This window comes from Perna viridis, chromosome 8, assembly GCF_037379345.1.
Source record: "Perna viridis isolate PV_CMFRI_1.1 ecotype Kerala chromosome 8, ASM3737934v1, whole genome shotgun sequence".
NCBI classification, from domain to species: Eukaryota; Metazoa; Mollusca; class Bivalvia; order Mytilida; family Mytilidae; genus Perna; species Perna viridis.
The window spans coordinates 37,836,591-37,862,671 of NC_142452.1; the positions used below are offsets into that span (position 1 = coordinate 37,836,591).

Sequence of the window (26,081 nt, forward strand, 5' to 3'; positions counted from 1 at the left end):
TTTTCAGAGTTATCCTCCTTAATTTTGAATTCTATAGCACATCTCATATGCGCAGGGTTTATATGAAATGCTAAATGTAAATTCCTGTTGACTTTAACATTTTAAACAAAATATCAAGAACAAAAAATATGCAGGCTTTCCAACCATGAATCACATATTGCATGATTCTTAACTGGAGTACTTCTTAACCATTTGTTATTAGAAAAAACTAAGAAATATGGGTAGAAAAATTTTGAACTGCAACATAAAACACTTTTTGGAAAAAAATTGCTTATTTTTCATTTTAAGCACAGTGACACCAAACCTCTTTCAGACTTAAAAATATTGGTTTGGTTTAGACAACTGTAATCAAGGTGACCAAGATTCTAGCGGTAATCAAAAGAAAGTAATCAAGGTGACCAAGATTCTAGCGGTAATCAAAAGAAAGTAATCCATGGACAAAGACCCCAGACATATAAAACAGACATACACAACAAAGAACATATAGTAATTAAAATAATACATACAAAGTAACAAAAACAACTGAGCATCTCAGACTCCAGGGTAGTCGAAAGAGGAAAGGGAAACTATGACACGTTGAGCAAATCAGTTTTCATGGTGCAGATGGATACACCATAACAATCCACGAGTTGGAGGAGGTTTCACTGTAATATACGTTTAGTTAATAAAAATGGCATTCTCTATACTTCATTATGTCTTTGTTATTTGGATTTTATTCTTCTCTTTGATTTAATGGTGAATATTATCAACAATCTCAAAAGACATGACGAATTAGTTGGAAAACTATACACACAAATTAATAATGCCAGTACACATACATACAAAGTTTACGAGTGAAATGATTGTTCAAAATAAAATCTTGTGTAAGTACATAGCTTGATCACGTGTCATAGTTTACCAAGTGATATTGGTGTGTAAGTACATAGCTCGATCACGTGTCATAGTTTACCAAGTGATATTGGTGTGTAAGTACATAGCTCGATCACGTGTCATAGTTTACCAAGTGATATTGGTGTGTAAGTACATAGCTCGATCACGTGTCATAGTTTACCAAGTGATATTGGTGTGTAAGTACATAGCTCTATCACGTGTCATAGTTTACAAAGTGATATTGGTATTCATTGTTGTTTTCAATATGAAAATTTAATGTGGCAAAAGTTTTCCTAGATTGTAATATTCATGAAGCACACTGCTGTGGTATTCACATTTCACTACCAGAACTATTAGAACTTGACTGTTTTGTTCGTTTTTTTCCGTGATGGAGTGTCAGATTTTAATGTTTGTTTCAGGGGAATCGATATCAAAAACTTATGAAAACTTTTTCTAATTTTTCTAACTCAGCGGGTGTTTCTAGAAAAACAGAGGACGCTTACCCTACCGGTGCACCTGGTCCATGCTCCCTGTTTTTTGTGGAGTCCGAGTTGCTCATTTACTTTTGTTACTTTGTATGTATGATTTTAGTTACTTTATGTTCTTTGTTGTGTATGTCTGTTTTCCATGTCTGGTCTTTGTCCCTGGATTACATTCTTTTGATTACCGCTATAACCTTATAAGTACATCGAATATTTGACGTTAGTATTCCAAATCCAGTCCACTGGAATTGAGGCATCCTGGTAGTATTGTCTCTTTTCAAAGTGTTCTGAGTTGACTTTCAGTAACTGCGAGCATGATTTAAGTGGATATCTCATTTTGTCTATAAGCAATATATTGAAAAAGAGTAACCAAGGGAACCAAGAGATATTTTATTCAGTTAATTTAATGTATTATTGAGTGAGTTTTATAGTGTATATTTGTTATTTCAGTTTTTACCCAACATTAAAGAAAATGGTTAAGGGTTTCTGAAACTATAGTTTAACCCCACCGCAGATTGCATGCGCATGTCCACAGATTTTGGTCACTAACGCGTCTTTGTGTCTTTATATTACTTCTTAATTGATCATCGTTCGCTTACCGTGGATTTTTTACTTTTGTTGTCGGGGGCTTTCAGAGCTTACATAAAGGTGTGTTGACAATTGGTATGAAGACCGCTTGATGATCTTTGAAATTATTTACTACTTTCTATTTAGGTTATACATCAATCTTCACAAGTCAAAAATACCAATTACGTAAATATTGCCAATCGTCTGTTTTCAAGTATTGATCATGTCTTTTAAATCTGACATATCCTAATTTTCCTCTAGATTTAATGCTACTTTTTTTGTGTATGTATATATCAAACTGTCTGAAGTCCTGGTCTTCGATGTTGACACATTTGTAATACCCTTTTCGTGCATTCAAAACCCTGCATACAAATCAATAACCAAAAAGATTTCAATGCACAAAAAATGTAACCATGTAGTAGTCGAAACGAGAAAGAAATCAACATTTATTAAGGAAAATGACTCACCGTGTGTGTGTGTTGTTTTTGCTGGAAGTTCTGATGTGGATTTTAATCAATGAAACAATGATTCTAGTGGAAATCAAAAGAACGTCGTCCAGGGACGAAGACCAGACAGGGAAAAACACACACACATACGACAAAAACATTTGATAACCAAAAAAATACATACAAAGTAACAAAAGTAACTAGGTAATTCGGACTCCACTGAAAACTCAGAACATGGACTAGGTGCACGATAGGGTAAGCGTCCTCTGATTTTCTAGAATCACCCACCGAGTTGTTCATGAAAAGAATAATCAGGCTAAAGATATAATTCTAAATCAGTTTAATAACATATTCAATTCGCGATTGAATGACCTTTAACGAAATGTATACAACAAAGTGAAATGGTAGATGCAATAAAATGTTAAAAATGCAACAAGACACATAATTAATATTAAGGCAATGCTTATCAACAATTACATAACGAAAGTTTACAGATCGATTGAAGTTTAGTTTCGACCAACTTTATTTTTACAATTAGAAAACACAACCAATTAGATGTTATTTGTAATATAAAAAAAATATTGTAAACAAAAGTATGATATAGATAAGTCACTCGGTCTTTTCTGAACGTTTACGTTTGGGCCACTAAAATAATTAAGACGCTGTCCATGTAAAAAATAGACATGAGTGGCACAACATAAAATTGTTCCTACTAATTGCAATGTATATATCATACGAAAAGTATGTATGTCAAAGAATATTGTAAATCCACATTGGATGGCTCAGAAAATGATTTTAAAGTTCACTTAAAAAGCAACCAATTCTTGCACGAAATAAAGAATTATCTCCCTTTTTCGATTAAATCTTATGTTTTTAACAAGTATGTAATTTATTACTATTTAGTCACAAACCAACATTAAACTTTGATAAAGTATGCATTTGTGATACATCTTCTTAAACAAAATTTGTTGTGTTCAACCCAGTACTTGGATTTTGCATGAACGCCCTCTCAAATCAAGCAAATTATAAACATTATAAAGATGCAAATATCCAAAATTATAATTAGCGTGGAGTATTTGAAATTTCGGAGAGGTAGATTACGATTGACAACCGCAATAGTAAATGTTTTCTCGTATTTAATATATATAAAATTATCTTCAAATTACATTACAAATATCAGTGGTCGAAGTAGAAAATATATCGTAAGTTATGATCTCGCAGTACTATTTTCTATAATTACATCACAAATAAAGACTATTTTTCCACTTATGAACTTTATGAAATCGACTGCTTATGAAAAGAATTCATAGCATGCGTTGAATAGTACATATAACGACATCAACTTCATAGTGCGTGGAATTTAAGTGCAAAACACCGGATATTAAGTAGAAAAAAATAACATATGAAAATTTGCATATTTTATGAATGACAATAGAAAACAATGATCATAATATCCATCAATTTATCGACATATAGCCGAATTGTTTCAGGAGAATGATATACAATGCTGTAGTATTATTGCACGATTATAGGAGAATTATTGATTTATATTAAAATTTCATGAAATACGTTTATCTTATGACAACACAAGAAATAAGACTGTTAAAATCCCCAAAAAAAAATACTCCATTTTTATATACTAATTAAAGGCTTTCAATGAAGGAAGGAACACATTATTTACAAGTATTTATGTGGATACTCAGTGTAATAAAACTGTTACATTTTTTCTGTCTATGAAGAAATAACCATAATCACGTGGAAGAGTAATTAAGGGAACCAAGGTTACAGCGGTAATCAAAAGAATGTAATCCAGGGACAAAGACCAGACATGGAAAACAGACACACACAAAAAAGAACATAAAGTAATCAAAATCATGCATACAAAGTAACAAAAGCAAATGAGCAACTTGGACAACTAAAAACTGGGAGCATGGACCAGGTGAACCGTTTGGGTAAGCGTCTTCTGCTTTACTAGAAATACCCGGTGAGTTGCTCATAAAAAGTCAAGTCCGGGGTAGACAAACGATGAAAGGAAAACTATGACCCGTTGAATAAATCAGTTTTCATGGCGCAGATGGATACACCATCCATAACGATCCACGTGTTCATGATGACGAGGAACACACTAAAAAACCTGCAAAGCTGGTTATTTTTAAGTATGCACCACGACATTAAGGTTATTTCAAGAAACAGAAAAATATAACGGCCATTCTATATAATTCAGTTTTAGTATCAACGTTTAACGAGTAAATCATTAAAAAAAGGTCGATCATGTCACGGTCAAATATTTAATTAAGTCTATGAGATGATTAAAAAATCTTTTTGTCTGAAATGAAATAATTATCACAAACATGCATGTTTATTATGTTGACAACTAGACATGCATAGTTTTGCAGCAAATTACATTATTTTATGAATATTGCATACTTTATTTTCCGCAAGGTATGCACGCATTATTTGAAAAGAGTATTTTGCCATACAATAAAAAAGAGGCTAATAAGTAACATACAAAGTAACACACAAAGACAGACACAGGCTATTTTTTTCTAAAATGTAAATACAAATCTAAAATACTTAAAATTAAGGTCAAATATTTTCTTCCATTGAATACTTTTGTCTATACTATATATATATATACGTTATATATCTAGTTGTATGAAAGTGTGGTTAGGTTCAGCCATGTTTTACCATTATAGCTTGTATTCTGGTATTTATGACAGCAACATTAGTGGTGACGTGTTCTCTTAATATAGGAAGATCTATGGGTACAAGTATACTTGAAAAATAACCTTCTTCAGATACAGACACCAAATGTAATTAAGTACTTCTCCGTTGGAATTGGGCAAAATGTACGGCACATGAAGAAAAAACGCTGAGATGTTTTTGGAATCCAATTAATTATACCTGATAAGCACCAGAAATAACCATCAAAGTGTTTGTAAAATTTGTCTTTTAAAGACATTAGTAGGTCAAATTGAGTTGAAATGCACTATGCAAATATGGCGGAAAAATTTTACCGCACTCTTTCCCTATAAAAGCAGTCTAAAATTATCTACATCACAGATGCTTCAGGATAAACTTAAATAGCTTTTTGGTTGTTTTCTAGATGTACTGAATATATTTTAGGCAAAAATGACTAAATTGGAGAAAATGATGTGCCACCCATTGCCTGATTCTTACACAGAATAGTACTTAAAGCATTTGTCCCCTTAATATCAGAACAATCTGAAAGACAGTGGCAAAACAATGAAGTGACTAGTAAGAAACATTGTAGTAATTAAGTGGCAGTCCATATAAAATTCAGACACTGCCAAGGAGATTCATTGTTCAGGAAAAAAAAACTCCAAACAAAAATGCTTTATCATTCTACATATGCCCCACTTCTACAAAATTAGTATATAGAATATATAGATCTGTGAGGAAAAAAAACATATTAGGTTTTTACATTATATTTGGTTTTTTAACCATATTTGTTTTTGAGAAAATCGTATTATCAACCAAATCAAGAACGACAACTCTTGCAAAATACAAATTACATACACAATTTATATTTTTATATTTGAAAATTCAAAAACCGAATGAAAAACAAGACTGGTTATGAGATCTGTAATTGTTTAGAAAAACGAAATTAAAGTGAATTTGGTAGGTGTTTGACATGCATGAATCACCCCCTGTCTGATGTTTATTAAGACTGGTGCCGACAGTTTGTTTTAATATTGTTATTATTTGAATGATTTTCTCGTATCCAGTAAAGCTAAAAAGTGCTGATATAAATACTTGCAGTTTGTTTATCGTTTGGACAGCCATAAATGTTTATTCAATCTGCTAATAAATTCAATAAGTAGAATATTATACAAAATCATTGGGCGAATCTCGTGACAAATGATTAGGTTTCTGATAATAGAACTTTAGTGATTTTGCGGAATGAATATTCGTAGCCGAGTTTGTTTTAATGATTACATACGTATAAATGATATAATTAAGAGAATAATTTCAACATTTACATTATTTGTGAAAAAGGATTTTCGGAGTAGCCATTGAATAACCCAGATAGAACATTCTTGACGTTAAACACGACTTCTGAGGTTCAAAAAATGTGTCGATAAATGTACATAAGATACACATGGAAAATTGCAACATATGCTTGACATATGTTTCTCATATGTTTAGAACTACCATGAAAAACATATGTAAGGACTAGCACAATAATTCACCAAAGAAAATATAAGTTCAAACGTTATGGTAACGATATGATGAAAAGAGTTTAGAACGTTGAATGAATTTTGAAAAAAGTATGGAGTGAGAATTTTAATATGCACAAAACAAATATTTCCATACTAGTCATAAACAAATGTTTCCATATCTTTTTAAACATATGAAAAAATATGTCACAATTCATCCCGTGTAAAGATAGATCGAGGGACGGACGATCAACATAGTTCTCCCAGAGATTTCAAATTTTGATGAGTAATACATGATTTATTTGGTCCACTATTTTAGCTTGGAGGGATTCCCTGAAGAGACTTCATACAATACAACATGTACTGCTCTGGTCCGTTTTGTCCTTGTTCCCACTTTTCTTCAAGTTACTTTCAATTTTTAAGTTTGAGTCCCTTTTTCCCTCGAGCGGTGTTTTACTTGCCACCTTGTCAGATATGATTCCGTTTCTAAGGTTTCCATTTAAATTGTTCTCGTTCAAATTGTTTACTTTTGTATAATTGATTGTGTTGTTCGAACGCTTGTCAGGGCTTGCCTGAATGTTCATAATTCCATTTTTATTCGTAGATTGTTCCTGGGATAATAGACTCTTTTTAGGTGATGTTTCTCTGCTGCTTTGTCTTGAATTCTGGTCATCATTAAAGTTCAAAGGTGTCCGGTTCCGTGTTACATCTTCAAAAGATACGGGTGAGTACAGTGCCCGCATGTTCAAACCTCCATGTAATTTGATATCGGGTGACGATGACCTTCGGGCCATCTCTTCCATTACAATAGATGTCATAGGACACATAGGAACGTTGTCGTTACGCGTGAATGATTTTTCACTATCCAGTACTTCATTCACTTTGGAATCTTTTCCAATTAACCAATACGTCTTAATAGTACCCTTACCCTATGTATTGTAAAAAAAAGTGTATTAAATGAAAAAAAAACAGATAATTTGAGGGAAAATTCCTCATAAGAATACTGGAATGGATATACAAAAGGTAATAAGTCAAGATAAAAGATACTTTATTATATATAGATAACAGTGTTTTATCGAATGTTCTCAGTGTAATAAATTTCGGTAATTCACACTGTGAAATAAATTCCGTAATTTCAATCTCGGGTTTTCTCCCGCCAAAACGTCACAACTTTGATATCAATCCGAAAATCACAGAATTAAAATACATTTTGAAAATATCGATAAATTATAAAGTTATTTTATAAATTATTTTGCATACACATTCTCAATTGTCTCTTTATTTTCTAAAATAAATCACAATTTTACTCTCCTTAAAATTTTTTCCGTTAATGGATGCAATTTTCCTACATTTTTCTTATATTACTTGTTCTTATCTTGCTCTTAAGTTATTCCTTCTGAAACTACACCTAAAATATATCCTACAAACTTATATACCTTGACAGTTTGTTTTTGGGGAACTTAGCATAGAGATCTTATGCCTACATACCTTTACTGTGACTGTGCCCCGTTCCCGAAATATATACGTCTGGCCCCTAACAAATTTATGTACTGGTTCGCTCAAATGTATTTTCATGCTCTGTAAAAAGAGAAACACTAAGATCAAAAGTATATGCAATTTGATCATTGTGAATTACAAAAATGTAATCACTCATATCAAGAACATTAAGATTTAAACTCTTGATAATAGTTTGGCTATCCACTTCTACCAATTAATTATCCTTTTAGTTTTCGGATTTCTTCTTGTTTTACCTTCAATATTGTTGTTTTTTATGATACTTCTTTGTGACTCGTGTCGGAGAGGTGCAATATATTTTTGCCAGACTATAACGGGATTATACTCTCTTACAAAGTGGCGGGTCCCGCTGGCGGAACTGGCCATGCTTACTCTTCCGGAGCACCTGATCTCATTTTAGGATGTTCATATTGATGGTGTTTTAGTTTTTTTGTGTCTGTTTTTCTTATCTTCATTTGATTTATAATCTAATTTATTCTTTTCGTCTTAGGTGCATCGTGTATAAAGATCGTTTCTTATTTTCATGTTCAGACCATTTACTTGGGTTTTGTTGCATCTGAATTGTCCCATTATTGACGCGTCGGTATTTGTATTGCCATTTGTGAAATTGAAAACGATTATAAAAAAAACAGTTATTTGTTATGAATGTATAGGTTAATTACTTCTCCGTTTGTTTCCATTCTAGACGCAGTGTTAACTGTGTCTCCGAATAAGCAGTAACGTGGCATCTTTATTCCAACAACACCTGCTACTGCATTACCGGTATGACAACCTAATAAATATGAAATACCAATTATATATCTTGCATTGCAAATTCCGGTACGTTGTACATTAAGGAGTAACACTAATGAGCAGCTTTAGAACCAAACACTTAGGAAGATCAAGATTCAAAACTAAATTATATACAAGTATTCAACACAAGAAAAGCATTAACATTCATATTTACCTATAGGTTGCTCATTTACTTTTGTTACTTTGTATGTATTATTTTAGTTACTTTATGTTCTTTGTTGTGTATGTCTGTTTTCCTTGTCTGGTCTTTGTCCCTGGATTACATTCTTTTGATTACCGCTATAACCTTGGTTCCCTTGATTACTCTTTAATCATAAAAGAGCCTTAATTTATGTTGAAAATAGCAATACATAAAAGAGAAAACCTGTATGATAAATATGATAATCAATTGGTCATTGTGAATAACAAAAAATTCTAATCACTCATACCGAGAACGTGTGAAGATTTGAACTCTTGATAATAGTTTGGCTATCCACTACGATTAATTAAGTATCCTTTTAGTTTTCAGATTTCGTCTTGTTTTGTCCCTGGGTTACATTCTTTTGACTTCCGCTTAAATCGTAATTCCCTTGATTACTCTTTTACTCTTTTATTTCATCAACCACAAATAGTTTTAATTTAAAGTATACTTGTTTCTAGTCTTACATTGACTTAAGAAACTTTTGATAATTATTTATTCGTGAAATTATCTTGAAAAGGACGAAAACACAAAGAAAAACAAATGCTCTTCAACACCTTTAACAAAATTTAATAAAGGAATAATTTAAAAGGAAGAAAACATTATATTAAGAGTTTTCATGTAAGAAAAAAGAAAGATACGATATTTAAACCTTATTGCTTTTTGTTTTACCTATTCTTATTTTCATAGATCCACCAGTAGAAGGGTCTGTTAGATCGACAATGGAATCGATCATATCTAGTGCCATATCGAGTATTCTTGACGCATGATCATCACATACTTCCGGTGCACCCGATACCACCATGTAAGCATCGCCTATGGTTTCGACCTGATAAAACAATGATCAGTTAAATCTGAATTACTTCGTTTTTCGTCTGACACTTCATAGTTGATATATTCAAAGAAATTCGCAGAAAGCTGATACAAATGCAAGTCGGTCCATTAGTTAGAACGATATAATGATTCGTGTTTTATTTGATGTGCAAATAAGGTGCTTATATTTCTAATTTATCTTGTACATTTTGCCTGAATTGTGTTTTACCATTCCGTGAGAAAAAAAATTTTCTGACCTAACTATTCATCCTTCATTCTAAACTCTAAAGACATCTAAATCTGAACACATTCATTAGCGATTGTAAAAAAAAACGAATCAAAAGCTTTTACTATTTTTTCCTTTTCCTTAATAAGGCAAGTCCCAAAAGAAAAATTTACCAAAGAAACAATATAGAACAATTTAGATTTCATTTCCTACGTATATTTTATCTGTATTGATATTGCTTGGCTAATACGTTTCCCTTTCACTATAGATATTGTATTTCATTTGAGAATTGTGCAACGATGGTCGTGGTGAATACATTAAATGCTATTAATGTCATTGTACTTTTTAAGTAAATAATAAAGTACTTTTCTGTATAGGAATCAGGCAAAATGTGTATAAGGTGTTGCACATAAAGAAAATGAACGCAGAGATTTTAAGTTTTGTTTTTATCTTATAACAACAAATAATAATACAAGTACATGTAACGTTTGCCATCTTCAGATATTGATTCATCAAGTTTGTTTGAAATGCAGTATGAAAAAATGACAGGAAAATTTTCCCGCACTTTTTCTCTATATAAACAGTCAAAAATATCTACATCACAGATGCTTGAGGAAAAAAATCAAATAGGCTTTTCTATTGTTTCTAGAGATACTGAATATATTTTAAGCAAAAAATGATTAAATTCGGAAAAAAATTATGTGCCGCCCATTGACTAATTCTTGAACAGAATGCCACTTAAATACCATCATTCAATATGCAGTAAATTGCAGTATGTAATTGGTAATGCGGAGCAAATGTATTAATGTATTTATGAGGCTTTTTTTATATTTTGTTTTTACTTCTTATTTCGTGAAGCAAATTGCAAAAGGTGAAAACCTTATTGGTATTTCTGTTAAATGCTTAAAATGATGAAACAACTCATGCATTTGAAACAAAATTGATATTGGTTGTTAGGTGTATATTTGCATTTTTGCATATTTTGTTTTGATTTATTTTTCTCTTTAAATTATTGTTAAATGTTTGTGTTTTTTTATGTTATATTGTGTGTATGTGAATCTTTGTGCGTTTCTTTATTACGTATGAACTTCACTACTTTCTTGTAGAACTGTAGCTACGGTTACATTTTTGTTATAAATATTCACGACGTCATTTATTATTTATTATATAGAAATCAATGATTTATCGAATATTCTTTGAATACAAAAAAATCGATATTTCACACGAATATCAATCCGCAAATCACAAACATTAAAAGTTACATTGAAATAGCGATAAATTTAAGAAATTTTTTTTTTCGGAAACTCCATTTTATATTTGTTTTACCACGGGCTGACCATTTACGCTGATATTTACACACACACACAAGCCGCGCCCAATAAGTTGCGTGCTGCTCATATAGCAGTCGAAAATCGACCACAGTTATGGTCTCAAAATCTGTTAAGGAAGTCATATTAGAATATGGAAAAGATCTATATATTAAATATGATAATCAATTGGTTATCGTGCATAACTAAATTAGAAAAAGAACGCACAAAAATTTAACTCGTGCGTTGAACATGTTCCGCATATGAGTTAAATGTGGGCGTTTTTCGGCACTCATGGTCAAAAAATTTTCTTAATTACTCTTTCCAATTGATTATTCCTTTAGTAACTCACCTTATAAACGCCATGACGCTCGCTTAGCTGGTCAAAACATGTGTACATGGCGTTCAACATTGATACTACTTCCATCGGAGAAATGCGACTACAGATTGACGTAAATCCTACCACATCGCTAAACAGTATCGTCACGTTCTCAAAAACCTAGTAAAACATATTAACTAATGCAGTGTAGCCTGTCTAATCTAACCCAAGAAGACAAAACTGTTTAAATCAGACACTTTTAAGTAGGTAGACCTATGGTAAGGGATATTACTCTTGAAATCAGTGATATGTTTGTATCATATTCAATTTCACCAAAGCCTCTCAAGGTTTCATTTGAAGCTGAATAAAACCAATCCAAGTAAATTAGATGCTTACATAATATTGATGTGAAATGCTCAATGCAAACGTTCCATTGATTTTTACGAGTCATGTGTCTTACCCTAGGTCTACCTACTTAATGTCTCTTTACATCATTTGAAATGTACTTTGAACCTTGGGAAACCAAACACTTTTCTAATGCAACGAAATTGTAAAGTCAAAAAGTGTTTCGTTACTGATGGTAATGTCAGATTTCACTGCATTTTTTGTCAATGAAATAGGATGGAATATGAACCAAAAAAACTTAAAATATAATGAGTAAAATTTGTAGTTCAACGCCCATCTTACAATCCGAAATTCGCAATATAAATATTAATTGTTCTTTTATACTTAGCAACCACTTGGTCGATCCACTGAATGTGAATCAAGTTCCCCGAGGTTTTCCTCCAGTGCCGTAATCAGTCTACCCGATTTATATCATAAATTATCCACCAAAATTAGCAGTATACCGACATTCAAATGGCAATAGAACCGAAGCTTTATTACTTCTTTTGCACTTGGTAGAACATTTCGATAGTGGATTTTGGCTCCCCATTTCGATTTTTGGGGTTTCAAGTAGTATGTTCAATGCACATAAATTTTCTTTTGCCTTTTTTACTTTAGTACTTTCCTTATACTTGTTCAATATCACCACATGTCGGTTATGCCCCTTTATCCTTCTGTAAACTTGACTACGAATCTTTGAATCTTAAATACTCAGACGCACATCCAAAGATTTCGAAAAAGGTGTTTAGGCTATTATTTTCTCCATGTTTGTCATATTTTTGAATAAATGAACAAACTTCGGCAACAAAAATGGGTGACAACTCCTGGAACCCCATTAATCCGCCATTGACAAAGCTGTTTTACTACTGACGTATTACGTCTTATTGTCCTTATAAGATATATGCCGTTACCAAGTAGAATAGATGACTTTTACATTCGCCATTTACATCGAGTCTGGTGGAAACTGATTTACGGTTTTATATCGACAAATAAAGGATATCAGAATCGAAGTCTATGAGAACAGTGATAGTTTTGTGGAAATACATCTCCGAACATTATGATATTTGAAATGCTTCAATAATATATGCATCATTTAAAAATTCCTAGAAGTAATCAAATTTCTGTTCCCTTGAATCCCATTACAACGTCACCCGCTCTTGGTCTTACGCCTGCTGACACCAATGGACCTCGATATGATTAAAGAACTTTTCCGGAGAGGAAGTGAAAGAGACAGTCATCTATAATGAGAGATAAAACATACTTGGCATGTTGTTATTGCTGGTTCTCCACGTCTGAGTCTGTCCGCCACTTGTTTGGGTATCATCTGGTAAAGAAGGGAATCTGTACGTTTCATTTCTGCATCTAATTTTTTCATACTTTCTTCCAGGATTTTACTTTTCTTCTGCTCCTAAAATAGACCAGAACAGTAATTAATTAATTTAATTAGTTAATTAATTAAGTGGGCAATTCAATGTAGTAACATTAATTCTGATTATAATTAAAAGCTGAAATTGTAACAACTGTCTTAATAATGCCTAAAACATAAGTTTCGTTGCTGCTCATTTGAAAACCAAAATAGATTTTATTTTCATGCAAAAAAAAAGACAAAAAAAATTGCAAGGTGACTTTTATATAATAGAATGATGAAAATGACGCTACTTATTCCAGAACACACCTTTTCTTTCTTTCAACATTCAATGCAACAGTACAGTTACAGTAAAAAATAAATGTATGAGCCTAATGTTGGTAAATTGTTGGTAGTATAATGTAGATAATTCGGTTACTGTCATTATTGTTTTGTTTGTCGTTACTTTACACAAACCAATTTGTTTGTTTTTTTTTTCTCAAATTTATTTGTAAATTCATAAAATGATCTTCGAGTAATCAAGATCATTTTATAAATACCCGTTTATATTTAGTACTGTAAATATGTAAATTTTCGTAATTTTGCGGTAGACATATAAGAGCGAAACATGGTACCTGCAAAACTGATTATAAACACTATGAAGAGGTAATCGTGTTTTAAATTCGCGAAAATTTATTCTCGTGACAGAAACCGCGAAAATCAACCCGTTTTTTAGTAAACTATACTGCAATAACTCACCGATAATTCAACCCGCAAATAAAAATTTGAAAATTGATCTCAAAAAGTGCAAAAATTAGTTTTCCTTGCTTGAGGGTCCTTCTTCAAAAGCTCATTTTATTGCAATTCATCAACTTGTTACTCCATTAAGATAAAAAAAAAAAAATTATTCAAGTTAAAGCAACATTTTCTGATGATTCAACTTCATATGAAAACGACATGTTTTAGTCATCAATACAGTTTCACTTTCTGATGTAAGCTTGAGTCAATAACACGCATGGTTTCCATAGGGTAAGCACTTACTGCCTTTTCAATATGTTTATAGTAGGGAATTGATCTTGCTGATTCTTACATTTAAGAGCCTCCAGGGAGTTAAGAAGACACAAAGTTGCATAACGTATCCAATATCCTACTAATGGGAAATAAAGTTGGTGCATTTATGGTACCTTAACATCTGATTTTAGAATCAATCACGTTGATTAAACACATTCCTTTCAGCCTTTAAATGTTTATTATGGCTTAAAATTTTATTCAAGGAGAATTTATTGCTCTTTTTGCATAAAGGGTTTAAAATTGAAAGTGAAAGACCTTAAACATCGTTACACATTTACTGTTACTAGATTCACGGTAGTACATGGGATCGTGATGACATTCTCCTTCAAATGGATTATCTAAATTACTGGAAAACATTATTTTTTTTCTAAATCCCAGGCCTCAGGGTTGACATTTTCAAGTAGACGGATTATCTTTAATAACTTATACAAATATTGTTAAGACTGAATTGATTTAGAATTCTACTTTACCTTTATCATTATTTGCTATTTCTCACCTAAAGCTTAAAACGCTTTCACCGGTGTCACTTACCTGGTCAAGAGCCAGTTTTAATTCTGCTGATTGTTGGGTGCCTGCTAGAACCAAATCACGACTGGAATCGTGCATACTGAGGTCATTGATATAAAGCCCAGTCTTAAACATGGAATCTAAGTTCTGTAGACTGCAATTAAATAATACACGGCTTCAGCATATTTCATAACAAGAAAATGTAACGGCAATGTAAACAAACAAACAAACAAGCAACAGCGTAAAACAGACTGAAATATCTTAATCCAAACTGAAAAAAAGGACAACACAGACATGAATCAACTTTATTGAAAAGGCCTTTTACTGTTTTACTGTTTTAAAAACAATCTCATTGACAGATGAATTGTAAGAATAAGGAATGAGACAAAGTAGAAACATTGGAAAGGTGAAAAAGGAACTTAATTCAAATAAATTACAAATGATATGAGATATACAAAAAGCCTCCGTCAGGGACGAGTAGCGCTGGACAAGAGGAGTAACAATGAAATCTGACTAAACCAAGTTATTTTTGGACTTTAGAAGACGTTCGGTTTTGATATTCGTTGTGATGACCAAGGTTCAATATATACAGGGAATTTAAGGAGGTAGACCTAGAGTAAGGGACACAACTCTTACAAATCATTGGAACGTCTGTATTCAGCATCTTACATTTATCTCATGTAAGTATCATAATAACTTGGACTGATTTCATTCTGTTTCACATGAAAGCTTGATATGCTTTGGTAAAATTGAATATGATACAAACATATCACTAATTTCATTTACGTCCCTTATCCTAGGCCTACCTCTTTAAATAGTGTCTGGTTGAGACAAGTTTCTTGATTATTCAGGGTTCGGTTAAGGCATGTTTCCCTGTACTAGTATGTACCGTTGTCGGTTACATTTGTAGGTACTGCTGTCAGTTACACTAGTATATACTGCTGTCCGTTACAATTGTTTGTACTGCTGTCAGTTACTCTAGTACATACTGCTGTCAGCTACACTAGTATGTACTGCTGTCAGTTACATTTGTTTTACTGCTATCAGTTATACTACTATGTACTGCTGTCAGTTACACTAGTATGAACTGCTGTCAGTTACGCTAGTATGTACTGCTGTCAGTTGCATTAGTATGTAATGCTGTCAGTTACATTTGTAGGTACTACTGTCAGTTACAATTGTATACACTGTGTCAGTTACATTTGTTTGTACTGCTGACAGTTACATTTGTATGTACTGCTGTCAGTTACTCTCTTATATACTGCTGTCAGTTACACTAGTATGTACTGCTGTCAGTTACATTTGTATGTACTGCTGCCAGTTACACTAGTATGTACTACTGTCAGTTGCATTTACATAGAATCACAAATAAGATGCGTTATTTTCTTTTTATCACAATTTATTTTATTGGCACATATTGCAAAATGACATCTAGGGGCAATTTATGAAATCAGAAATACCGTTCATATATAATTCAAATTTCGTTATGCTGTAAACGTGTTGAAAGGATTAACCTTTCATCAGATAAGTATTCACCCTCAAAACAGAGAAATATGTAACAAATTACAACAAGCGGAACATACCTTTTGTTTTTTATACCAATGAAATAGCGAATGTAAAAATAGGTTTCTCGGTGGAAAACTATAAACCCTATTCACATTATTATACAAAATGATAGTGCCCTTTTCGCTACTTATAAAAGGCCTCTTACAGAACAAAAATAGATTGATATCTGTTTGATATATTATTTATAAAGTAATATATCAAATAGATGTATTATTTATAAAATGATCTTTAAGAGCAACGAACTGAAGAGAAAGGTATTTTATAGATAATGCTATAAGTTCGAAAGATTAAAGCTTCATCTTTGTTGCTCCTTATTTCTCTTACATTTACCGTCAGTGATTGCAGATATCAAAGAGTATCAACAATCACAACAATTGCATTTAGATTATATAAACTTTGCACAGTTGAAGCAAGATTAAAAGGAAATGTTTGTATATTAGAGAGGATATTTACAGTGTGGGAGTATCATTACCGTATGGCGGGTTATGTTGGCTGGCATAAAATATAGCGATTTTGATGTTAAATAAATACAAAAACAATTTGCGTTTTTGATTTTGGCGGATGCTAAGAAGTGCATAAAGTTCATTGTGGCGTTTCAGACAGACCACGAAAATAAATTCCGCAAAATTAACACTCCGCGTAAATTACCCGCTACACAGTATTATGCTTATATATAGGGTTTGTGTACGGAGATGTTTAATCGTGAAATTTTGTGGGAAATAATGGGGAATGTTACATAAAATACACATATGGTACCCAAAAACCTATTTTGACTCTATTCATGACAATATAGTAATGTAAACTCACACAGGTAAACCGAGAAACATTATTTGGTCCCATTCCTTGACATAGACCATCTGTCCTTTCAAGTGGAGACAGTTACCATCTTCATCGTCATTAAAGTCATCTGATCCATCATCAGCTGTATATAAAAGTACGGATTATAGGCAGGGTATGGTAAAAATAAACTTCCAAAACTTTTCTAAAACTTTTTAAAAATTTTTGTTAAATCGAAAATGATGGAACGGAAAAAATTGCAAAATTGCATTATTCAATTGAAGTTTTAAAGATAAACCTAAACTTTGTTCTAATAAAACTGTTGTTAATCTTAATTTAACATAGCTGTAATGAAGTTATTAGAATTCTGTATTTTAAGATAATATGATCTTTATTATTCATTATAATTTGTTTCGTCTTTACATTTTTAATTAAATCATATTTACATAATGATTTAACACACTTGATAGAAGAAAGAAATAAGAGACCACAACATGTCATCATACTATTAAACTCTTTTCAGTAACCCCCTTCGTCTCATAATTATTAGTTACATAATGATTAAATACGAGTTCCGGTATTACCGATGGAAATACCTTGACAGCGCAAAATGCACATAAAGATGGCTTCTTGTGATTTGAATACTATATATATATCTTAGAGCCAATTTTAAGTTACAATTGTCCTAATCTTAATTTTTCAAAACCTTTACCAATTTAAATAGTTGTAGTTACAAAGAAATTTTATTAAATTCTGCTTCTTTCTTCGTCCTACTTTAAAGTATATCTACCTATGTAAATTGCTTTTAATAAGAGACAAGACAAATACATGCATTTTAACAAGCAGTTCATGTTAAAATGAATTTACTACACAAATAGCTTTTAAGTAGCTGTCTTTGTAAGAATCATGCAAAATCTGAAAAATGTGATACACCCCAAAAAAGGCTACATATTTTTATTTTTGTAATTAGGTTGTTTTATGGGTCTATACTATGAAATGTGTAATTATTCATTCAAATCTGCCTGCTCTTAGGAGATAATCAACATTGAAAATCCAGTAGATTCTATTGTATTTGAGTGTCATTTACAGAGTTATCTCCCCTTAATTTTGAAATCTACAGTACATTCTATATAATGTTTATCTCCTAAGAACACGGATTATATGAAAAACTGAATGTTAATTTCTGTTTAGTATGACATTTCAAACAAAATATCAAAAATAAAAATATGTAGGCTTTTTACTCATGAATCACATTTTGCATAATCCTTAGCTGGATTCCTACGTAATAATTTTTTTATCAAATTCAGGAGTTTGGTTTTGTGTCGTTATTAGCCGTTTACAACGGCAAATGTGTTTAGAAGACATATATATATATAATACTTGAAAAAGCGGACATTTTTTAATTATAATCAAAACAAGAAAAAACTCGACAAATCACTATGAGAAATGCTCACATAATCTTTACTTGTAGAATTTATCAACATGTGAATGTTTTTGTCGGATAGAAAGTTTCAATTTTCTTGTAAATTGTCCGCAATTCAGGTTTTTACAACACGTAAATACCGAACTGCAGTAAATATCTAAACCACTGACATAGGTTGTACGGAGTACTTTTGCTATTTTAGCGAAACCTGTCTAAACCAAACTATGAAAACTCCGAGAACCTGTTTAAAGCAGATACATTTCAAGTCTCGTTATATCAATTAAAATGTATTATGAACCATGGTAAATCGAATACCTGTCTAAAACAAACCCTAAAAATAATCTGAAAACCTGCCTAAACCAAACCAATTTTTAGTTCAAATATTTTTCGTTTTCACCTTAATATAATTTTTTTCGCAGATCATTCTAATACAGTAACTGTGTAATCGTTCAATTGTTAAATCTTTTTTCCTTTTTTAATTTTAATCTCATATTTGTTTCCATTAAGTATTGATATACACAGGCAAATGTGCCACACATGAGAATCAGATGGTTTGTATCATATGATTATCATATGAATCGAGCACCATATGATAATCATATGTTTCAGTTAACATATGATTATCGCATGGTTATCATATGATAATCACATGTTTTTCACAAACATATGATTATCATATGTTTTTAAGCCTATATTATCATATGAGAATCATATGGTAATCATAAGACCACCACATGTTAAATATCATATGATTGTCATATGATTGCCATATGATAATGATATGAATCGAGCACTATATGATTCTCATATATGGCACATTTGGCTGTGTATGTGAGTTGAACAAATCATTGTAACGAAAACAATCACCACCAGAAATCAATTTCATATTACACTGATGATATAGTTATGTACTTGGAAACATATATGAATCCAGTATCTTTGACATAAAAGTAGTTGTACTAAAATTTTTCCTTTATACCAAGAACATAATTACTGGAAATACCAAATTTTTATTCGATACAGAAGTAGCAGGAAATTAAAATTGATATTGATAAAAGGGGATCGTTTCCTGAGAACAGAATTTCCTTTGAATAAAAAAACCATATTACTGAGATCAAAGTTATTGGACTAGGTTAAGCAGCTACAATGCATTGATGATAAATTTGTCATATATATATATATTATGTAACATCACTACTATTATAGTAATAAATAGTACAAGTCTTGACGCTTAGGTGCTTATTTTATGCCTATTTTAGTTTCTTGGTATTTATAGATTACCGTTTCATTCTGAGATTATGACACGGTTAGATATGTCGTTCATGCTTTATTTATCCTTTATGAAATAATTTTAAATACAGAAATTCTATCTTTGTTTTGCGACGGGATACAATTTATACTCTACTAGCTGTGTTTTTATTTCAGACATTACCACTTGATTAAAGTGTTATTGGAACATGGATTTATCATTAAATATATTTTTATGCTTTTAAATAGTTGTGTACGTATAAGTAGATTATTCCGATGTTGTTTGCACTTTTGCAGTGAAATAATAAAAAAAATATACTTTTCCCACTTCACTCGCTGACATTGCTGTTCTTGTTTAAATTGTAATATAACACATTTTTTTTCATTTCTTGTCATTTTAATTTAATTATCTTGCAGCAATGTTTCCAATATTTCATTTCATCGCATTTATTCGATAGCAGCCAGTAGTGTTATATCAATACGTAAGGTATATTTTAAAAAATCTACAGCAACCATCTGCAATTTGTCAATCATATTGATGTTTCAACCTTAACAATGATGACATACTCAATTTGCTAAGTGCAATATTTCCGCTATAGTAGTCAAGTTGTTTCTATTAAGAAGGTAGACCTAAGGTAAGGGACACAACTCTTACAAATCATTGGAACATGTATTTTACATCAACCTCATGTAAGCATCAAAGTAACTTGGATTAATTTTATTCTGTTTCAAATGAAAGCTTGAAAGGCTTTGGTGAAATTGAATATGATACAAACATATCCCTGACTTTGTGAAGTATGTCCCTTACACTAGGTCTAACTACTTAAGAAAGTGGAAAATACTTTTCCGGTGCAATTGATCCATTTGCCAAAGTATTTATTTATTTTCACGCTAAGTTTATGTTGCCAGCTTTGTTCACCAACTGATTCGTCAAACTACTTCTTGAAGGCCACACATATTTGCAAATAGTAAAATGACAACTTTACCTAGCATGTTTGAATTATTATTCCAAGTTACAACAGACAAAAAATGGACGGTTATTGGTATTTTTTGCTTATAACGTACCTTAATCAGTCATAGCCACCTTTTACAGAAATTTGTTTGTTAATATTATTTATTCATTACTTATTCATCTATTTATTTGTTGACTTCTTTAAGAATCTTTTTTAACGCAATTACCACTGCAAAAACCACATTTCCTAAAAAGACTAAGGAAAAAGGAAGTGAGCGTATGCTTTTAAAAGTAATATTGTTCGTGCTTTTAGCTCCTTATTGCTTAAAACATGAAAGCTCTGAGTTAAACAAATATACATTAATACATGAATCACGAGTTCATAGCGGAATTTCCATGTGTTAACATAGCATCTGAAACAAAAAAACATCTAATTGATTTCCATTAAATTTAGCAAAAAACGACAAAGAAATACTTTCCGACAACCTGCCATAAAGATGGCAAATAAGGCAACGAACTATGTTAAATTTTATTTTTAGAATGCGCAGTCAATCATGCGAAATGTCTGCTAGAAACCATAGGTATTAGTCAGATATTAAGTGTCAGTCTCAGGCAGTGGGTGGAACATGGTACGAAAAACCCACCATTTTGAAAGTTTAATATGACTGTTGGCACCATCGGAATCAGGGACAAAAGAAAATATTTTCCATATCACTCTGGTAAATTGAGTTATATCATTGTACATTTCAAGGAAAGATAACTCTGTCAAAACCTATTTTTTCGAACCAATGATGCACAGAGTAAATAATAGTCTTTTCAAATACAAAATGCATCTTTGAGTGAAACTATATTGTCAGATCAGTTGAGTTTTGATATGCATGTTTCTGATTTTTCCTATTTTGCATGATTTTTACAAAAAAGCTTTCAACTTAAATATAGTTTAAAACTGTGATCATCAGTTTAAAGAGATATGATATAAAGATCGCTTACTACATCATAGTCACTACAATATATTGAAATATATTGTAGAATAAACTACGATCGTACGACCGCAGGTGTTGAACGCTATTACTTGGGGCAAGTGTGGACACAACATTAGTTTATGACACACTAAACTGGGACTTACAGCTCATTATGGACACAATAACTCATTTAGATACAATGTTGTACAATACTTTGAAATTCAATTTAAGTACAAAATTCTACTTCAGAGTGCATTTACGGATTACTTTGTAGCTCATTATCTCAAAAACAGTAAAAAATAATTGCTAAACATACGTCTTAAAGCTCCTGCTTTTAGGTAGGGATTTTCATTAGGAATTCAATAAAAAAATTAAATCGCACCAATTATTTAAAAAAATCAGTTTTGGGGCGTGACCAAATTTGGTCCTTCATAACTCTTTTTTTTTTAAACTGCAAGATATATCTGAAATCTGACTAAAAACGTAGGCAGGGATGCATGAAGCATCTAATAAATAACAAATTTCAAAATCAAACCAGAAATTAAAGAAAAGGTTTCATTTTTCAAGGTGTGGTCCAAACTTTGCCCCACAATTTTGAATAAACACCCATTTGGAACGTTTTGGTCACAGAACAGTAAAGGTTATTTACCCCATTTTAAAAAGCAAATTTCTTCAAGGAGCCAGTAACAATATGTAAAAAATTCCATGACACTTGGTTCGCTAAAACTATATTTATCGCAAGGCGACGGAAGAAATAACAACACCGACGACGACAACGACAACGACAAACATCATTACATAATACAATTCTGTGGCCGTATAACAATTTAATACTTAAAATGATGGTGTTGTTAGCGCGTTTTGTTTTTGTTTCTGTGAACAAGTCAAGAAAATATTTCCTTTTGCACTTTGTACTTCAGTGACGATTTCTATATATATACAGTAACAATAGACAATACATTAGAATCAGTTTCAGCAATTTTTTCTGGAGTCTTACAACTTTGTGTAGATTTGTTACAACTATATCTCATAAATCTATATAACTCTTCCCGTATATACGCACACATCTTTTTTCAAAATAAATGTAATAGCATAAAACCTATTTAAAAAGCATGACATGCTATTTGTGAAAACATGAAATTCAAATTCAATTTGAAAGACCTTACCAAATCCTTGGAAAACTACACTTATATTAATAGGAAATGGACCAGCAAGCATTTAAATGGAAGTTTGTCTTTACATATGGGTTTATAGCCTTTTAATCAGGGAATCTATATCACGATTTAAGAAAAATGAAATATTTTGAAAAGTCATCGACCACAAGACTCAACGACAGAAAGATGCTGTAGACTCCGAAATTATCAATGACTTTTAATACAATTTTGTAGTAAAGACTTAGTGGAGTTCGGAACTTTGAAAAAAAAAAACATCAAATGTAATTCAACAACCAGATTTTAGATGAAGGAGTAATCAAGGAAAGCAAGATTCTAGCGGAAATTAAAAGAATGTAACCAAGGGATAAAGACCAGACACGCACAACAAAGAACATTAAAGAATCAAAATAATACGTACAATGCAAAAAAAAAAAGAAATTGATCAACTTGGGCTTCATTAAAAACTAGGAGCATGGCCCAGGTACACCGTTAGGATAAACGTCATCTGCTTTACAATAAACATATACCGATTTTTTACTACAAATTCGACGAAATAGCAAAAGAAAAAATGTTTTAAATTAAAGATTATAACTGTAAAAGTAAAAAAAAAACTTAGATGAAACAGAAGGTTTCTTATCGTAACTGTAGAAAAATTATTAATACTGCAGGTGTAAAAGAGGAGAGTATACTTTGACCTGACAATTACAGTACCATCCAGAGATCAAAATGTACAATATAAAAGAACCAAATAGTACACACAGGAAAAAGGAGAGCTCGAATCTCACAAAACCCGGTTCCACCATGGTTATATGGGATGTATAGTCAATATACCATTCTGGAAATGTTTGGAGAGGGGAACAATTATAGAAATAAAGCTTTGTTTCACATTTTGCTATAACCAAAAGAACATACTGAATATTTCAAGTGAAATAATGAATGTGATATGGTATTGCTTAGCTTTAATTGGGAAGTTAGTGTAGATAAACAATAATCGAAATAAAACCGAAATCTTTTGCCTATTTCTTCTCGAGGACCAAAGGCCACCCCAGATATATGAGGGGCGCAATGCTCCTCCATATTCGCCAAGGTTAGACACTGACGAAATTCATACATTACCTCTTCCATTGATGACACTCAAGCTGTCTTTGGTAGTGACGCTGACATTTCTCCTGGTCACACTGAACACTGATAATAACTCGAACACATTATTGGTATGAGTTTGTATCTGGAAAACAAATATGCATTATCTTTAATAAAATGTTTCAATTCAAAATTTTAATTTACTTTTTATTGTTAACCATAAATAGTATGATGGGTGAAAAAGTCATATAATGATTGTTGTAATATCATACATTATGGCAGCTCTGTGCATGCGATATTATGATTTATATAACACTTTTAAGAGATATTGTCTGAGGTCCATGGCAGAGGACGATTCTGTTTAAAGTGTTCCATCAAACATGGTATTGCATACACCGAGCAAACATAATCGTTTCATTGCATTTCTCTGTAGAATATTTTTAGAATTTCCCATTCAGATAGTGAGTTTCACTTCAAAAAGACTTTGTTTAAATGGAAACTCCCAAATGTAATACTATTATATACATGTATATCACTTGTTTAAAAGATGCATATGTGCGCTTCTTGTTTATATCTCATTATCTGTAGTAGTTACATGTACTTGAGATGTATAACATGTATGAAAGCTGACATGGTTTAGTAATTAGTTATCCATGGCGACATGGTACTAAACACTTTATTTTATATCGTTAATTCAATTTCTTCATTTCATGGAGACATTTAAATATGTTTAATTAACTGTGCCACAAACGATATTTATAAGAAACCAGTAGCATGAAACGGATAAGTAAGATTACGTGTTCACGTGCGTATGATATAATTACCAATAGTGTTGTTACAAATGAAATTGTATGAAGTGTATGCATCAAATTATGATACACGATTTTAACTGATTAAAATAATTAAAAATTCATGTGATTTGAACAAGTTCAATAATACTGTTGATTGACAGATATGACAAAGCATGGATATAGTGAATATGTCAAAGAGACAACAACCCCACCGGGATGAACAATGTCAGCTCAACCCGATACAATCACATTTTATCCCGATGTATCCTAAATAGTTTCCCTGAGAATCAAATATAGTGAAACCTGTTTAAACAGGCCCCTGAATTAACCGAAAACCTGTCAACACTAGACAACTTTTGAAGTCCCATTGTGCCGGTTTATATGTGTTACTGGATATACCGTACACTTGTCCAAACCGACCAAATTCTACAGTCTGAAAGGAATTTAGTTTAGAGAGGTTTTACTGTACATCAATGTGGTATTGAAGATTCTACTTGAGAACAGATTCGTGTTCCATTGTTGGGTCGTACTCAGTGGTTTGTCTCAGACAACGAACCAGACGAACCAGAAGTAGAATCCAGTATCCAGTATCCAGTGCTTCGTCTCAGACGAGAAATAATACGAACCGGAATAGTTTAGAAAAATTTGGCTCGTACCGGTTAATGCAAAAGACAGCATACAGATCAGCCTTTGGATCTTTATCAAAACGAAAAAACAAAGCAGCGTTTATATGTCAAAAGAACTTACAGGAAAAAAATATTCACATATTCATATAACGTATAGATAAACAGACTGTCCTGCTATGAACATAATGAATTGTGGATCAATAAAAAAACGCCTATTTGGCAATTTTTAGCGAAATTTATTTCACTTAGCTTGACAATATTCTCCGAATTCTAATATAGATTGCAAATATGGGCTTTGTTTCTGCAAACCATAATGTGAAGTTACGTTTTGTTATATAAATGCATTTTTAATTTACTAGAAGTCATTCATCAGCTAACGGTAGATACTCAAAATGACGACATCACCGTTAATGATGACACAAAATAATTTTGAAGCGACTCCTGATTTGAGGAGATAACACATTGTATCCTCCCAAAAATTAAAATGTAGCCTAAGTGG

General features: G+C 31.8%; 1 protein-coding gene across 6 annotated transcripts in view; it reads right to left on the bottom strand.

Moving 5' to 3' along the window:
- Positions 1-2,688: 2,688 nt before the first annotated feature.
- Positions 2,689-26,081, bottom strand: part of LOC148610399 (soluble guanylate cyclase 88E-like) — a 139,364-nt gene continuing 115,971 nt past the window's right edge. For all 6 annotated transcript variants that reach the window (XM_088543027.1, XM_088543021.1, XM_088543022.1 and 3 more), the window contains 9 exons: positions 24,202-24,310; positions 17,377-17,491; positions 15,028-15,157; positions 13,342-13,488; positions 11,730-11,876; positions 9,704-9,860; positions 8,724-8,833; positions 8,035-8,124; positions 2,689-7,475 (listed from right to left, as the gene is read on the bottom strand). In XM_088543027.1, coding sequence (XP_088399153.1) covers positions 6,891-7,475; positions 8,035-8,124; positions 8,724-8,833; positions 9,704-9,860; positions 11,730-11,876; positions 13,342-13,488; positions 15,028-15,157; positions 17,377-17,491; positions 24,202-24,310 — 1,590 coding nt within the window. In that variant the 3' untranslated portion in view covers positions 2,689-6,890. The remainder of the gene's footprint in view (positions 7,476-8,034; positions 8,125-8,723; positions 8,834-9,703; positions 9,861-11,729; positions 11,877-13,341; positions 13,489-15,027; positions 15,158-17,376; positions 17,492-24,201; positions 24,311-26,081) is intronic.